General features: G+C 31.5%; 2 protein-coding genes across 2 annotated transcripts; one reads left to right on the top strand and one right to left on the bottom strand.

Annotated features, from left to right (window-relative positions):
• Positions 1-11,939: 11,939 nt before the first annotated feature.
• Positions 11,940-13,296, top strand: LOC137814106 (polygalacturonase inhibitor). The gene has a single exon (XM_068616677.1). It carries the CDS (start codon positions 12,114-12,116, stop codon positions 13,110-13,112), a length of 999 nt encoding a protein of 332 aa, XP_068472778.1. The 5' UTR covers positions 11,940-12,113; the 3' UTR covers positions 13,113-13,296.
• An 831-nt stretch (positions 13,297-14,127) lies between these two features.
• Positions 14,128-15,867, bottom strand: LOC137814115 (small ribosomal subunit protein uS10y). Its single transcript, XM_068616684.2, has 3 exons — positions 15,689-15,867; positions 15,492-15,605; positions 14,128-14,483 (listed from the first exon to the last, which is right to left on the bottom strand). Exons 1-3 carry the CDS (start codon positions 15,798-15,800, stop codon positions 14,341-14,343), a joined length of 369 nt encoding a protein of 122 aa, XP_068472785.1. The 5' UTR covers positions 15,801-15,867; the 3' UTR covers positions 14,128-14,340.
• Positions 15,868-18,287: the final 2,420 nt, after the last annotated feature.

Below are 18,287 nucleotides of genomic sequence, written 5' to 3'. Positions count from 1 at the left end.
CAACCGAATGAATATTTGTAGTTGTCTAAATCATTCTTCCGATAGTCCCATTGCTCGTGTTTGAAAACCCTAAAAATTCATCAGAAATATAAACAAAGCTTGAGGAAAACATAATACCTTCTAATAGTAGTAATGAATATCTATCAGACGCAAGAATACAAAAAGTAGTAGAAGCAGTGAAGTATATCATTTGAGAACAAATATTTATATTATTTCTAAAACCTCTTCCAAACGAAAAGTCACAACATCACGATCGTTGAATTTGAATGCATCCAACGATCAAGGATTGATAAGCTTTCACAACAACGACACAATAAATTTGACATGACACACATGAAACGATGCAATCTTTTTGTACAAAAGTGCATTTAATATACAGAATCTCATAAATGCCAAAATCAAATATTTTGAAAAATTTGATAAGCATTTAAAGAACCATTTTGTCTTCTTTAATAGGCATTTTGTTGTTTTAAAATTCCTTATATCTGGGAGGTTAGTGTACTGTCTAGGCCGAAAGGTTGAAAGACTGACAATAAAACTAAAAACTAAGCAAAAATGAATAAATAACTAAATAGTGAAATATTGTAGCAAAGTTCATTAAATAGGCCCAAATACGTGCAATATGTTTAGTAAATATAAGGTACAAATAGAAAATTCTCATTTGGGTCTTAAGCCCAATAAAGGAGTATTATAAATAGGTGATCAATCCAAGAGGTAAGTAGAGTGAATTTTATTTGATAATTAACTAAAATCGATTATGACTTTATCATCGGAGCCCCTTACAGGTATACACACCTACCCGAGAGCTGATATCGAAACCAAAGACCGAAAGTTCCAGTTGATCCAGCCCGGCAAGGGAGAATCCACAAGTTATATTCAAGCCCAAGCCTAAATCAGTGAACAATGTAGCCGAAAATACAAACCCAAAATAAAAGACCGAGAAGCCGATAGTTCCAAAAGAGAAGAAGTTATTTTGTTTCTAGACCTATAAAAACATTAATATTATTTTTAATATTATAATTATAATTATTAATAGTATCTACATAATAGAGATCCATAAATAATTTACCTATAAATTTATCTATATTAATAATATTTTTATTTATAAATACAAATTTATAAGAAATTATCTATAAATCTATATCTGCAGTCTTAATTTTAATAATAATAATTTCTTAAAGATCTATCTACCGTTAACCCTAAATAATCATATATATATATATATATATATATATATATATATATTAATTAAGGTCTTGAATTTAAAGTTTAAGTTTTAAGTTAAAATTTAGGCTTTAGAAATTTCATTTTAAATAAATATTCATATTATATTAAGAAGATATGATTAACCACAAATTATATACATATTAAACATATGATAAAATATTTTAAAAACTATATTATTAACCACAAACCGATCATTAAATAAATATTATTAAGGTGCAAAACAAAAATTCCATCCAATTCAACTTTCTTTTTTAAATTAAACCCTAAGCAATTCAAAAACTAGTTTTCTTTTTTTTTCTAATTAATATTTTTATTTCTAACGTGTCTTTTGCTTTTTCTAAAGTTCACACAATGGACATATAAATAAAAATTATATTGTATAACTTAAATCCAACATAAAATTTTACAAATATATACCATTATTACATTAAAAATATATAATAAATATGCCCTAAAATAAAACTCACATATATATACATTTATATTTAATTTTTTTAAAAGTTTCATGACATGAATAAATCCTCACAACAGAATTCCATCATCGATTGTGTAACTAGTTAATGTAACACTTACATGCATATATAGATGGTGTTTAAGACTTGCTATTTGATGACCTAATTGATTATGAACCAATCAAGAATGGTTTAAAAACACATATCACGAGAACCACACCGCGAAAAAACACACAAACAACACCACAACAAGAACAATACCAAGTTCCTTCACACCAACACTTAACAAAAAAATCGGTTCAACCTTCATCTACACTGTCCAAACCATGCAAAGAACCTAAACAAAGCCAATTCCAAAAATGAAAAACACTGGAAACACAAAAAGTGTTGGAAATCAGAACTTTAGAAATTTAGAAAACTGAACAGAGAAAGTGTGCACAAAATTGAACATATCTGTGACTATAAATAGCCCCTACACAAATGTAGAAAAAATAAATTTTACGCTTTACAGACCTACACCATAGTGACTAGAATCTCTCATAAAGAATAAGTCCTTATTGTAACAAACTTATTTGAAAAAGTAAACTAAAACAGAAAAAACAAAAATATAGCTAACATTCCCTCCCTTAAACTAAAACACATACTTAAACATATGTATTTAGTTTACTTCTGATGCATTAATCATTCCAAGCATACCACATAGTTTTTCAAATTGCTCCAACTTAAGTGGCTTTTTCATCAAATCTGCAATTTGTTCTTGATTATTGCAATACTTCAATTCCACAACACCATCATTCACCAAGTCTCTCAAGAAATGAAATCTCACAGGAATATACTTACTTTTTTCATGAAAAATTGGATTCTTAGACAACTGAATGGCAAAGCTGTTATCAAAATGAATTATAATACCTTCATCTTCCTCCATTCCAATTTTCTCCATAATCCTCTTTATCCATATACATTTACATGCATAGAGAATTGTTGCAATATATTCAGCCTCAGTGGTAGACAATGTCACCACTGGTTGTTTATTTGAAGACCATGATACAACTCCAGGCCCTATCATGAACACATATCCAGAAGTACCCCTTCTATCATCAAAATCACTAGCATATCCACTATCTATAAATGCCAAGAATTTTACATTGCTTTCTTCCTTCATATAGAGAATGCCTAACTCAGTTGTTCCCTTCACATACCTCATAATCCTTTTGACTGCCAACCAATGTGACATGTTGGCCTAGACATGTACCTGCTAATGAGACTTACAACATACATTAAGTCAGGACGAGTCACAGTTAGATACATGAGACTCCCAACTACTTGTTTGAATAAAGTTGTATCAACTTTAGTTCCTCCTTCATCTTTTGTCATCTTTGTATCGGGTACAATTGGATTTTTTACTGCATTACTACTTGCCATTGCAAACCTTGCTAACACCTCTCGTGCATATCTTCTTTGACAAATAAAAATCCCATTTGAATTTTGCAACACTTTTACTCCAAGAAAGTGCTTCATTCTTCCTAGATCAGACATATCAAATTTTGTCATCATTGATTTTTTAAATTCATTGAACATGCTCATATCACTTCTAGTGAAAATTAAATCATCTACATAAAGGCTTACTATCAAAATATTACCTCCTTTTGACTTGGTGAACAAAGTATGCTCACTAGAACATTTCTCAAAGCCTTCACGTAAAAAATGAGCTTCAATGTTGTTGTACCACGTCCTTGGTGCTTGCTTGAGGCCATATAATGCTTTCTTTAATTTGTAGAACTTTTCTTCTTTTCCCTCTTTAATGAATCCTTCTGGATGTTGCACAAAAACATCCTCCTTGAGATCACCGTGAAGGAAGGCACTCTTGACATCAAGCTGAAAAACTTTGCATTCACACTGTGCTGCTATTGTAAGTATTACTCGAATGGTGTCAAGTCTTGCTACTGGTGCAAATACTTCAGTATAAACTACTCATAACGTTGTACATAACCCTTGGCTACCAATTTGGTCTTATATTTCTCCACATCCCCCATTTCATTAAGTTTGGCCTTAAAAACCCATTTAACTCCAACAATGGGCTTAACACCTTTAGGCAAATCCACTAGTTCCCAAGTCTTGTTCTTCTCTATAGCTTCAATTTCTACTTTCATAGTCTCTCTCCACTTCCGGCTCTTGACTGCCTCTTCAAATGAGAATGGATCATCTGATGTAGCTATCATCATTGCATGCATATCTTCCTCTTCTGAAAGACCTTCACCTGTTTCATAATCCTCCATCTAGACTGGTTCTTTTCTTATTGTTTCACGCCTCACTTCTACTGCAACTTCTTTAGTGTTTACTTCATTTGGAATAAGATATCTAAGTTGTTATTGCCATCTGAAGCATTCTCAATATTCTCCTCCTCAGTGTGCTCTTCAATTTTTTCTATATCATCTTCTAACTTCAATTCTTCTTCAGTTCTACCCCAATCCCAACTTTCTTCGTCATCAAATCTCACATCATTGCTAATGATAATCTTTTTAGTGGCTGGATCATACAACCTATAAGCTTTGGATTCATCACTAACCCCCAAGAATACGCAATTACTCTTGGAATCCAACTTACTCATTTTCTGGTCTAGAATGTGAACATGAGTTACACACCTGAAGATCCGAAAATAATCCACTCCATGCTTCCTCTGGGGTTTGTTCTTTTACTACTACTGTTGGACTCTTCTTTTGAATATGCACACACCACTTTACAGCTTCAGCCCAAAACATTTTTGAAACTTTCTTCTCAGCTAACATTGAGCGCACTGTGTTCATAATTGTTCTATTCTTCCTTTCAACAATTCCATTATGTTGTGGAGTGTATGCCATTATCAGCTACCTATTTATACCTCCTCTATTTACAAAATTCCCAGAATTCATTTGAGTTGAACTCACCTCCTCTATTTATTCTCAAACAAATTATATGTGCACCAATTTCCTTTTCAATACCTGTTTTGAAATTCTTGAGTGCAACAAAAGCTTCTGATTTCTCATGTAAGAAATAAACCTAAGTTTTTCATGAAAAATCATCAATAAAACTTATGATGTACCTTTTATCATTGTTGGTGTTGGTTTGATTGGTCCACACAGATCAGAATGCACAAGTTGAAGCTGCTTCGATGCTCTCCATGAACTATGCCTTAGTATAGATTCTCTGTGTTGTTTTCCAGTCAAGCAAACTTCACATAATCTCTCGGGAACATTGAGCAGAGGCACACCATTTACCATCTTATTGTATGAAAGCGTTATAAATCCCATATAATTCAAATGGCCAAAGTGGCGATGCCACAAATGTGATTCTCTTTTAGAAAAAACTTTAGCTTGAAGACACATAGAATTCTTTGTTGATCCCATAGATGCTAATAGATAAAACATTCTATTTCCACTCATGTTAGTTTGCATAATTAACCTTCTTCGAGGATGATAGTTTTTACAAGTCACTTGTTGAATAAATATGGATAAACCTTTCTCCTAAAGTTGTCCTACGCTTAACAAGTTGTTCTTCAATTCAAGTATGTAAAAAACATTTGAAATTACATGAGTGATGCCATTCACTTGAAAATGTACGCTTCCCTTAGCAACCACTGCTATTCTGGTGTCATTACCAAGCTTTACGGTTTGTTTAAATCCTTCCTCCAGCTCGGAGAACCATTCTTTGTTACCAGTCATGTCATTGGAGCATCCAGAATTAAGGAACCAAACTTCTTCACTTTTGATTTGATCAAAGTCGGCATACGACATTAATAGAAACTCTTCTTTTTCTTGTTCAACATAGTTTACTTGCTTCTCCCAATCATGACACTCATATTGATAGTGTCCTTATTGATGACATTTAAAACATTCTATTGTGGCTTTATTTTGGGATGACCTTCCTCTTCCTCTACCTCGAAATTAGCTTTTGTCCCTTCCTCTTCCTGACTTATCATAAGATACCTTTAAGGCTTGTTCTTCCTTCTGACACCCTAGCATTCTCTGTTTGAGCAAGCAGACTTCCATGGAGCTCATCAATAGTCATAGCATCTAAATCATTTGACTACTCAATTGAACATACAACATAATTTAATTAGGGAGTCAAAGATCTTAAAACCTTGCTTACCATTGTGCTTGATGGCATATTTTCACCATTCACCTTCATCTTGTTCACCACTATTAGGGTTCGTGCAATAAAGCTATCAATCTTTTTTCCTTCTTTCATATTCAACATTTCAAACTCCTTTCTCAAAGCCTGTGGTTGTGCTCTCTTCACCTTGGTAGATCCCTGGTACTTCTGCTTCATCAAATCCAAGATTGCCTTTGACGTACTTTTATCAAGAATAGTTTCCATTATCTCACTTGTTGATGACGGAATCCCTACACTGACCATATTCCACATGTTTATGCTTCTTAAGAAATTCTCCATCAACATTGACCAATGGTCATAGTGACCGTCAAACTCTGGGGTCACAAATTTCTTAGGTTGTCATTCTTCACTCACCCTCACACTCGTATTTTAGTCAGGTCCATTTCCTAGCTCTTGATACCAAATGTTGGAAATCAAAACTATAGAAATTTAGAAAACTGAACAGAGAACGTGTGCAAAAAAATTGAACAAATTTGTGGCTCTTAATAGCCCTAACACGGAAACAAAAAAAGTAAATTCTACGCTTTACAAACCTACAACGTAGTGGCTAGAATCTCTCCTAAAGAATAGGTCTTTATTGTAACAGCCTTATTTGAAACAGTAAACTAAAACAGGAAAGACAAAACTATAGCTAACAAAAAGAAGTATAATTGATTATGTTGGCAGCTAATCGATTATCCTCGTGTCTTCTACCGCATGCAGCCTTGGAACCTTACCTTGCCAACGCCTTGCACCACTAGGACAATTGCCTTTGTTCACACCACCGAGTCCACACACTTTAGAGATAGAACATCAACGAAGAACGAAGTACCAAAGCTTAATCAACACGAAAGCATCATAACACCACATATCCAACGAGAAACACCATGAACTACCAAAGGTGAGCAAACTTAGTGCATTCACCCATTTTTAGTGGCAAATTGAAACAGGTTCAAATGATTCCTCTGTACTTTTAGGAATCTCGAATTCATGCAACACGTTCAAAATCTTTGCCAAAACTTGTGCATACACAGTGAAAAGAACGAGGTTACTTTAGTATTCTCGTCTTTGGAAAATTATATTTTTGCTTATTTTTTCACACCTTGCTTATTTTTGCTTATTTTTGCATCCTCCTTTTTTTGCAAATACCTAGATACAAACGCTTGCCACTAAATTTTTCCATCCAAGTGAATAATACTCACTTGGATACAAACACAGTGTAAAGGTTTTCTACTTTGGATCTTTAAAAGAAAAGACCAAGATACTTATGGTTGATATCCATGACCGACCTTTGAGAGATGTTTATTAACCACTTTCCAAAAATTATGAACCATTTTTTTATTGGAATAATCAAATACCAACCCCCAAGTAAATAAGAGAAATATCTAGGTTATGCAAGTAATATATTATAACAACTCGAGTAAATATGAGATATATAGGTTATGTTAGTAACATATTATAACTTAAGTATTGAAATATTGTATGATAACCCATATTCTATAAATAAACCTTGAACTATCATATGGAGATGATAATATACTTACATGTTTTGGTCAAGCTCTCCTAAAGACTTTTACACAACATTTTGGCACTCATTTGTTGATCTAATTTGGCAAGTGTACCAACTCATAAATAATAATTTGTCTTAAAAAACGGATATCAAATCCATAAAGAACAACTTTTTTGAAAATTTTAATATGTAAAACTTACTAGATATTGAAATATGTACAATGAATTGATTCAAGAGATATGAACATTGTTTGAATAAAATGTGCTTGTAATTTAAATAAAAAGCAGAATAAATTATTATGAGAATTTGATTGATAGAATTGGGATTGAAGTTAATCTTTCTCACTTGTTTGTATTTTGGTAAATAAAAACATACAACATTCTTAATTGATATTGATGCAACAAAAAGAGTCATTCAAATTGATTCCTCAAGTATGAAATCATTAAGATTATCTTGTTTCCTCAACTATTTAGCAAAAGTTCTTATCATTAAGAAAATATGTTATAAAGCATTTGATATATTATAATCTATTCCTTGTAATAAAACACATTAAGTATTTTTATTTAGGTCAGATCATCAAAAATATTTCCCAGTCAATTCCACAAATCTAAATCAAGTATAAAAATTCAAGCTTTAAGTATAAAATGAAAATAATAATATCAAATAAAAATATAATATTACATATAAATATCACCTCAATACATATAAATTTGAAACGATTACATTCAATCCCAAAGGAAATGAATTATCCACTCATAGTAGTCATTACATGCACCAAAAAATTATTGAAAGCAAGAGAAGAAGATTCATAACGTTTCTCGTTGACAGATGTCTCCTAGGGTTTCTTTTCTCCTTTCTCTCTGCCTTACCCCATCTTTTAACCTAATTGGACTTGGACTAAGTGACATATCTAGTCATAATATATCAATTTGCATCATTTCTCCTTAAATTCGGGAAAATAACACAAAAGTGGGATTAAATAGTTCTAATAATCTCATAACTCCAAAATATATTATTGAATTCTAATATTTCAAATTAGGGTTGAGTCATAGCTTAATCAACAATTAAAATCAATAAATGTCTAACTATTTGCATGAAATTTCACTAAATAATGACACTTATCATCATTATAAAAGAATTAAATCATATCCTACCTCCACGAATCTTAAATAATTAAAAAACAATGGAATACCACCTAGTTCGAGAAAGTGGTGACGCTCATTCCTTGTAACAAATTATGGACACTGTAAATGGTCCAACATGCACTAAAGCTACTTCGTTGTGAGGTAAAAGACTCTCACCTTTGTGTTGAAGCTAATTAAAACCTCCAATAAAAGAATGAATATTACAACAAGCCATAAAGACTCAAAACCCATCTGAAAATACCTAAATTTAATCTGAAAACCACATAGAGACTTTTTAGCCTCTATTGCACAAGATCATGAATGACAGGATTTAGCCTCATTTCATCGTCGTGAAGCTCGGCCCGTTTAAGAGATCAGGCGACCCCAAAAACTATCACAAAATCTTTTACAAGCGTTAATGTCAATAGGTTAGATATCGTGCTGCAAAATGTTCATACGAACATTATCTAATACAACATTGGATTGGTTTAACAATTTATTTGATTGATCAATTTCATCCTTTGAAGACTTCTCCAACTCATTTTACCCAAAATAAAGTTAAACATCCCGCTATATTTACAAAATTAGATCCATTTTAGAGACTAAAAAAATTATTGATATCTTAGTTTCTAATATTGATAAATGATTTCTAAATTGGTATCTAATTATATACAAACTTTAGAATCTAAATAATTGGTAGTTAAAATTTAGGGAGCTAATTAAATATCAATTTAGAAGCTATTTATCAATAATAAAAACTAATTTAGAAACTAATAATTTTTTTAATCTCTAAAATAATATCTAATTTAATTAATATAAAAGCTAATATTTTTTCTCTAAAATTGATTTTTAATTAATGATTTTCTAGTAGTTAATGTAAAATAAAATGAAAAAACCAGTTCATGGACTATGTTTTGCAACATTGCAATTAAAAATTCTCCGTGTGACAACAAGATCATAAAGGAACTCCAAGCAAATTCATCCAATGAGTTTCTTCTACAAAATTAAAGAGACATAATGACAAATGTGAGATTTGACGCCTCTTTACATATTACAACAGAGGAAGTAATCTAAATTTAAAAAAGCCTATAAAAGATAATGCTAGAAATTTTCCAAGCGAAAATAAAAACTTAGAATATTTATTGGATGAAATAAAATTAAATAGTATTAATCATATTAATGAGAATTAAATTAAAAAACTAATATTATTTATGCATGAACTAATAATTATTTTTTTAATGATAAAATTAAATAATAAAATATTTTTATTAATATTTTTCTTTTGATTACTAATTAAAATAAATGTCAAATAATAAATTAGTACTTTTTTATAATCATAATATATATATATATATATATATTTACCATATAGAATATATGACTTGAGTTTATAATACAAAAGAGAAGACGATACACCAAAACGTTAGTGTTTTTTATTAACTCTAGCTAATTTAGCATAGAAATGTAAAATATTAATTAAAAATTTATATATATATATATATATATATATTATTTTCATAAATAAGATAGTCATATATAATGTACTTTCAATTTTAAAAGAATGTGAAAAATAAATTTATATTATTATTTAAATAATTTTATCCATCGTGTTTTAGTTTATAATTTTTGCTTTTCTATTTATCTATTTTTCTATGTATCTATTTAAAATAAAATAAAATAAAAACTAGAATATATCTATATGAAAAGGAAAATCAAACCTATTTTATCAAATTTATTATAACTATTTATTAATTTAATATGCAAATAAAATTTGTACATATTTAAATATTATTTAAATTATATTGAAAAAAAAAGTTGAATTAAAAGAGGTGAATTGAACTTTAAAATAATTTTGAAAATTTTTATAAATGAACTAAAGATCAAATTTGATCCAAAGAAAATTTTTAAAAAGGCAATTTTAGTTCTAAGAAAGGTTATTCTTAATGTTTTTTTAATTTTCACCAAGATGCAATGTGAGTTTAATTCATATATAAGTTGTAAGAGATTAGGGAGAAAACACTCTTAGCACTCTAATCCAAAGCGACAAGAAGGAAAAAAAATGTCTCTTTTAGATGAAATTTGTAATTATATATTGTTTTTGAGAATATTGAAGTTTGCATTTTGGTTTTGTTTGAATCATTTTTATATAATTTTAGAAAAATAACTATTTTTAAGAATGATTGTTTTTTGACTAATTTTGCCCTCCAACAGGACAACTGGCGGCCACAGCTGCATCCAATATCTAAACAACTCTCTTTTCAACCCCTTTGTACTTCTTTGACCAATCCAGCTACTTCTCACATTAGGCATACACCAACTAAGTAATATTAATAATAATAATAATAATAATAATAACCAAGTAACTGGATGTGTAACTAGAATAAGACTTTTATTATAGTAAATATGTGAGAAACTCTAAAATAGAGCATTCAATTTATTCGGTCTATTCTTCATTTTGTTTATTATTTATATTGGATTTGTAATTATTTTCTTAAAGGTTAAATTCTTCATTCTTATAATTACCTTGTTTTAACGATTTGTAGTCTTGATTATTTATTTTAAAATTTATTAGTTTGTCCATTGGATTTGTTTTCATATTTGTATTTTCTTAAAATGTTTCCTAATTTATTTGTTAATATTTTATTATTTTTAATAATAAGTCTTGTTTAGGTTGAAATCCTAACTATCATTATCGTTGCGTTAATAGTTTAAATTTATTGTGTGATTAAGATTTAAATATTCATTATGTGATTAACCTTTAATAACCAATAAAAATAAGAATTGAGTTGATTGTAGAATTTTTGGGATTCATATAACTGACCCTTTAAAGGATGTTATATTTGTTTTGATAGCCAGAATGTAGTCCAGAAAAAAAAAGAGTTTAATGAAAAGGGGAAAACATTATAATTATAAGAAATTCTCTGGCACCACCATACATTATCCCTGCACTTTATATATATATATATATATATATATATTATTTGTGATAATTAGTAATAAATATTGGTAGTTAAAATAAGTTTTGTAGTATTTTTTATTGATAATAATTTATTTTCGTTTGTTTTTTTTTTATTTTTTTAAAGTTATAAAACAAAACAAAAAAAAACTGAAGAAATAAAAATGGACTATAAAATTATCTTTGTATTAGAGAATGTGAAATACAATAAATCTTATTATTAATTCTCACCTATATTTAAATTAATTGGTTTCTTGCCTACCATAAAAGGTTTTATAAAAAAATAAAATTAATTACCCTCTCAAACTCTAAAATTAAGAAAAGAGGTGCAGTTGAAATTATTTTAAAAAATAAAATTATATTTCATTTAAGATTATTTAAAAAAATAAAATTGACTTTTCATAATTAATATATAATTAATATAATAATTAATATATAATTAATATAATTAAGATTGAAGTTAAGGGGATAATTGATATAATTAATATGGAAGTTAAGGGGAAAGAAAGTATGGAGGTATTGGGAGAATTGGGGTTTGGCGGATTATGGGGAAGTGGTATTTGCTTCATGGATGAGGACGAAGGCATTAGGGAGGTTTTCGTCACTATAGACATCAGAGGAATCATAATATTATTATTAAATTATCCCAGCGCATGCATTAAATTGCAACGCTCTCCCAGATCTCTCATTCATTCTTCATTCTGATACCACCCAAAATGGTTACTGTGTTTAGACTATGCTTTCTCACGCTGTTGTTCTTCTCCCCAGTTGCATTCTCTGAACTGTGCAACCCAGAGGACAAGAAAGTGTTGCTGCAAATAAAAAAGGACTTCAAAAACCCTTACCTTCTAGCATCATGGAACCCAGACACCGATTGCTGTCAATGGTACTGCGTCGAGTGCCACCCTCAAACGCACCGCATCACCTCCCTCCTCATTTCATCCTCTGTTCCCGATACCAATTTATCGGGCCCAATACCACCTTCCGTCGGTCACCTCCCTTACCTAGAGACCCTCCGATTCCACAAGCTTCCTAAACTCACTGGCCCAATTCAGCCCACCATCGCCAACCTCACTAAACTCAAGGAGCTCTATATCAGCTGGACCAACATCTCCGGCCCAGTACCCCATTCTCTGGCCCAGCTCATCAATCTCCAGTTTCTCGACCTTTCCTTTAATAACCTCTCCGGCCCCATACCAAGCTCGCTTTCCCAGTTGCCTAACCTCTTGTCCCTGCGCTTGGACCGGAACAAGCTCACGGGCCCCATCCCGGACTCCTTTGGGTCATTCAAGAGGTCTGGCCCAAGCCTTCTGCTGTCCCACAACCAGCTTTCGGGGCCCATTCCGGCTTCTCTGGCCCACATAGACCCACAACGCATAGACTTTTCAAGGAACAAACTGGAAGGCGACGCTTCCATGCTTTTCGGGAGAAACAAAACGACGCAGATGGTTGACGTTTCGAGGAACCTGTTGGCGTTTGATTTATCCACAGTGGAGTTCCCCACCAGCTTGATATCGTTGGATTTGAATCACAATAACATCACTGGAAAGATTCCTGTGGGATTGACCGCAGTAGGTTTTCTGCAGGGGTTCAACGTCAGCTATAATCGACTTTGTGGTGAGATTCCGCAGGGAGGACGACTGCAGAAGTTTGATGTCGATGCATACTTTCATAACAAGTGCTTGTGTGGATCCCCCCTTCCCAACTGTAACTGACTGTTCACTTCACTCTACCCAACTTAATGCTTTTATTGTAGTTCTAATTCAAATAAAAATACTCGTTCCAGATGAATTACATAAAAAACCCTCTTTCTGTACACAATTGAAAGATAATGTCAACCTTTACATTCACCCAGGTTTCAATTCTTAAATCACTATGCAATGGATAATGTTCATCTAATTTCATGTTCTCTTTCTTGGCTTCTAAATATTTCAGACATTGTTTTAGTGCCATACTGCAGTTACTCAACAAAATAGAAACAATAAAAAAATTGAGATAAAAAAATTGAAAAGACAGTATGACATACACTTTTCTTAAAAGACCTTAAAAAAAAAAAAACCTTAAAAGACGTTGGACAACTCCTATCGATTCTAAAAGTTCGTATAAATTTTTATTCTGATTATAAAAATAAAAAATAAATATTTCTTTATTTCCGTATCATATCATCTTTGATGCATAGGACAGATAAGTAAACATTAAGCCATGCACATTTTACAATAATTGTAGTACCAAAAGTTGAAAAGGTGTCATGTTTATTTGTTATATTGTAGAGCCCATTCCATTTCCAATATTTATTTCAGAAAAAATAGTTGAACACTAGAAAGAAAACAGGTTAGGAAGATAAATAAGTGATAAAGATAATTGTTAAGGTAATGAGAGCAGAAATACATGGCCTGTTTATTGTGTGAATATTGTTTAAGCGCCCAATAACGTATTAATAGGATAACTTATTTATTCATCCAAACAACTTCTACAATTACTAATTTAAACGAAACTCTACACAAAAACAAATCCATGTGGGTTCAAAAACTAAAAAACGAATGATAAATTTTTCCTTTCAAAATATCAGTACCCTTTTGCAATGAAATTAACTCTCGATACAAATCATTGACATTTTGCCTGGTTTTTATGTCGTTTTCAATTGGAAGAATATCTAAAACTAGTTCACCATTAGTATTAGGTTTGAAAATTTGCTGGAAATAACGCAAGGAAGATGTAATGATAGCAAGCTGAGTCCAGAAAAGTGATTTTAATAATTTCAAAACAACTATATAATAGCTTCTAGAATTTCTTAAGATGACATTTCTCTGGTATTTCATCAATGTCTACAACCGTAAAACTAGATAAAACAAACCAACTCAGTCAGGCAATCAAAACTTACAAAATACAGAATAATATGGGGGAAATAACTAGGAAGCATGACAATTAAAATTTGGATCAAGATCAGGCGTCTGCAATGGTCACCTCAACCTCAACACCAGGTTCAATCGTGATCGAGGTAATCTGCTTAACAACTTCTGGTGAACTGTAGAGGTCAATGACTCTCTTGTGCACACGAAGTTCAAATCTGTCCCATGTGTTGGTACCTAAAACAAGTAGCAATGTCATGAACTCAAGGGACAGTATCACTCATTCAACAATAAACATTCACTGAACACAATACTTCAAAATCAAATCACCAAGCTAAGCAACACATCAGTATCACTGTTCCAAAACACATGAACCTCATACAATTAAAAAAAACCAGTGCAAATCAAGAAAGCACTGCACCAAATCTTTTACCCCAATAGATGTCAGTTTCAGCTGCAAGAACGCCCATGCTCACAAATCACACAAAATCAATTGCAAGATAACACATGACAAAACAGCCAAACCGGCGAGCCATTTGCATAGGACAGACAGTTTACCATATAATGTAACATTACAATTTGTTGAAGAACGTTCTGATTTAAGAACCTACTATTATTCAAAACGTCCTTTCATGTTTATACTGCAATTTGATTTGCCTCGGTGTCCTTTCATCTCAAACTTAATGTTTTTTAGAATGAAATAAATAATAGATCATCAATGAAACATTTCAACCATCCCTTATTCACTTTTTATAAATAAAAATCAACTTTACCAAAAAAACATCCACTTTACCAAAAAAACATCAACTTTTGTTCTGTTTTCCTTCGATACCCTCCATCATCCATACTTAACACCAACCCAGACAGTTTGACAAGTCCAAGATCGAATAAAGGATGCAGCTTTACAGAACTAATACTTCCGCCATATGGGATAATTGATACAACACTTGTACTGTATTACAATTATAATACAATTAAGCACCTCATTTGGAATAAGCCAGTTAATTTCTACGGTTACTAATATTTCACCAGTACCAATACTTTGGGTCACTACTTCATCGAATCATCATGACTTAAGGCAGCCATATTTAAAATTAAAACTAGTATTAAAGCAAGATGGAAGGACACTAAAGCAAACCAGGTTGCAGTGTAAACATGAAAGCAACAGTATAAGAATCATATAATAAAAGGGACAAGTGAAGCACATAATAACAATAATAAAAAGAAGGGGAAAAGGTAAAATACCTTCACCGCAAGGGGATTTCCTTGTAGTGATGTTAAGAACCTTAGTTGGCATCCTAACAGGTCCCTTAACCCTGAGGCGCTTGTCCTTTGCACCGCGAACCAAGTCCGTACAAACTAACAGTAACATCAACATTGAAACATAAGCCTAAGGATTGTAACAAGCACAAAAAGGAAAAGTGGAATGAATTGATGCATACCCTTCTCGAGATTTTTGACGTGCTTGGAGGAGAGGGTGATCCTTATCTTGTGGATCTGTTCCTGAGATTCCTCCAAGCCGGGCTTAGTAGGCTTCATCGCAGCGTACGCCATTGTTCACAACCACGAAGAAGAACGCTGCTGCGTGTGAAGGTGAGAAGGAAGAAGGAGTAGAAAACCTAAAAAGAGTGCTTGGGTTTTCAGGGCAAAATATGTGTTAAACCTAACGGGTGAGGATGGTCAACCCGGCCCATCTAATTGGGTCCAATGTCGGCCCATCTTCAGTTTCATTTTGGTTCGGTGATTATACCCTCTTAAAAATGCATATGCTTTATAAGTGGTTACAAAATGGTTAGGGTTGGATTTCCAGCTTTTGAAAATGTTTGACGAGACAATAATACACGTTTCAGATAAAAATAAATAAATTATTTTATTAATAATTCTTTTTAACCATTATACATACTGTTATAATTTTTTAACTTATTTGGAGTCTGCACAATATTTTTTTTATCATATACTATATGCTGCTATTCAATTGTCATGTTCTCTTATAATAAATAAAAATAATTGAAATAATATTTATAAATTAAATTTTAACTTATTAAAATAGAATATGTGAACACACATGTAGAGATAGAGATAATGTTTGTGTTTTTAGTTGTTTTAAAAGAAATTCATCTCGCTTACTTAAGTTGTTCAAGCCTTAAAGGATTGTTTCTTAAACAATAAATTAAGTAGAATAATTTGTGTTTTTTTATTACAAAAGATGAATGTTTATTATATTAAAATAAGAATAAATTACAGATAGTTCGTTATATAAATATTCCCTTACCCTGTGATTACTAAAGAGAAAGAAACAGAGAGAAAATATGTAACAAGTAAATGACAAAAAAAAAGGAAATAAGAAAAAAAAAATATAGTGAATATAATAGTTGTTTGACATTTAATAAAATAACTCAAAAAAATATTAACATCATAACATTGAATGTCTTATTCTTAATTTTAAAAATTAAGAAATTAAATGTCTTTAATTTATTAATTTTAAAAATAAGAAGATCAAAATTATATTTTACATGTTAGGTATTAGTGGGACACAGAGAAAGAAAATTAAGTTTAATATGAGTAATAAAGTTATATTATTATGAAAATTTTAAGTATTATAGGATAGAGGAGAGTATATATGAGATCCATGGAGTTATAAAGAGCATGCAGGCAGATACGTGGAGCATGTTGTTACAGGCTAACCTCCTCCCGTAAACTCATGGTTGAAGCAAGGACAACCTTGAATTTATTTCCAACGTTGAGGACGAAAAGCAAATTTATGTGCATTATATTGACAAAGATTAGGATAACAAGCACAACCAAAAACTTTAAAACGAGTGTAATTAGGTGTGGTGTGAAAAAGTTTGTAATGGGCGTGTCACTGTGTATAACAGTGAAGGGAAGCACATTAATAATATGAACAGAGGATATAAACGATTTAGCCCAAAATTTTAAGGGAAGATTAGCATGAGCAAGTAAAGATAAACTCACATCCACAATATGACAATGCTTGCGCTCCACTAAACCATTATGTTGATACATATAAGGGCACGTTAGACAATGATGAATGTCATGCTGATGAAGAAAAGGTGTTAAAACAAGAAATTCACGCGTGTTATCAGTTTGCAGATTACAAATTTTATGACCAGTTTGATTTTCAACCAAAATTTAAATTTTTTTGAAAGCATTTGAAACTTGAGATTTGGTATGCAAAACATAAATCCACATGAACCTAGTATAAGCATAAAGAAAGACACGTAATATTTGGCTCCATTGGAAAGATCAGGGCCCCAAACATCGGTGTATATAAGTTGTAAGGGTGCAGTATAAGCAGTTGAAGTAGTGGGGTAAGGAAATTGATGACATTTAGCATGCACACATGCAACACAAAAACGAAGTTCATGTTTTACAAAAATATTATAAGATGAAAGAATCTGTTTTAAAGATTTAAAATGACAATGACCAAAACGTTGATGCCAAAGATTGATAGTAGCGTTGTCTCCAGTAAAGGAGAGGGAATTGGCAGAGTAATTTGAACAAGACTTTAAGTTACGAAAAATATACAGGCCATCTTTAAGAGTTCCTTGAAGAAGAACATGCTTCGTATCCTGATGCACAACATAACACATATTAGGATAAAAAACAAAGAAAACATTGTTATCACAAGAAAATTTGGAGACACTGAATTTTTTTTTGGTGATATCAGGCACAAGTAGAAGAAATAGAAGCAGAACCAATATGAGAAATACACAAACCTTTTCCATTACCGATTTTAACCGTGTTAGAACCTTCATAGGTCTGTTATCTAAATAAACAAAAGGAGAGTTGGTGATGTGATGAGTGGCACCACTATTCGGGTACCATAGAGGATCTTCCACAGTGGAAGGAGCACCTAGGATGGAGGCTTCTCTGGGAACACAGTTCTGGGTAGACAAGGAAGAAAAATTAGCATGCATATTATTGGACGAGGAAGGAGTATACCGTTGGCAACAAAATTCTGCAAAGTTGCCAAGCTTTTTGCAGATTTGACAGACCGACCTGGAAGAGTTCCACGAAGTC

Source organism: Phaseolus vulgaris, chromosome 1 (genome assembly GCF_051622355.1).
Source record: "Phaseolus vulgaris cultivar YP4 chromosome 1, ASM5162235v1, whole genome shotgun sequence".
Taxonomy (NCBI): domain Eukaryota; kingdom Viridiplantae; phylum Streptophyta; class Magnoliopsida; order Fabales; family Fabaceae; genus Phaseolus; species Phaseolus vulgaris.
The sequence above is the reverse complement of the archived record's forward strand: the minus strand, read 5'-3'. Positions and strand labels throughout refer to the sequence as shown.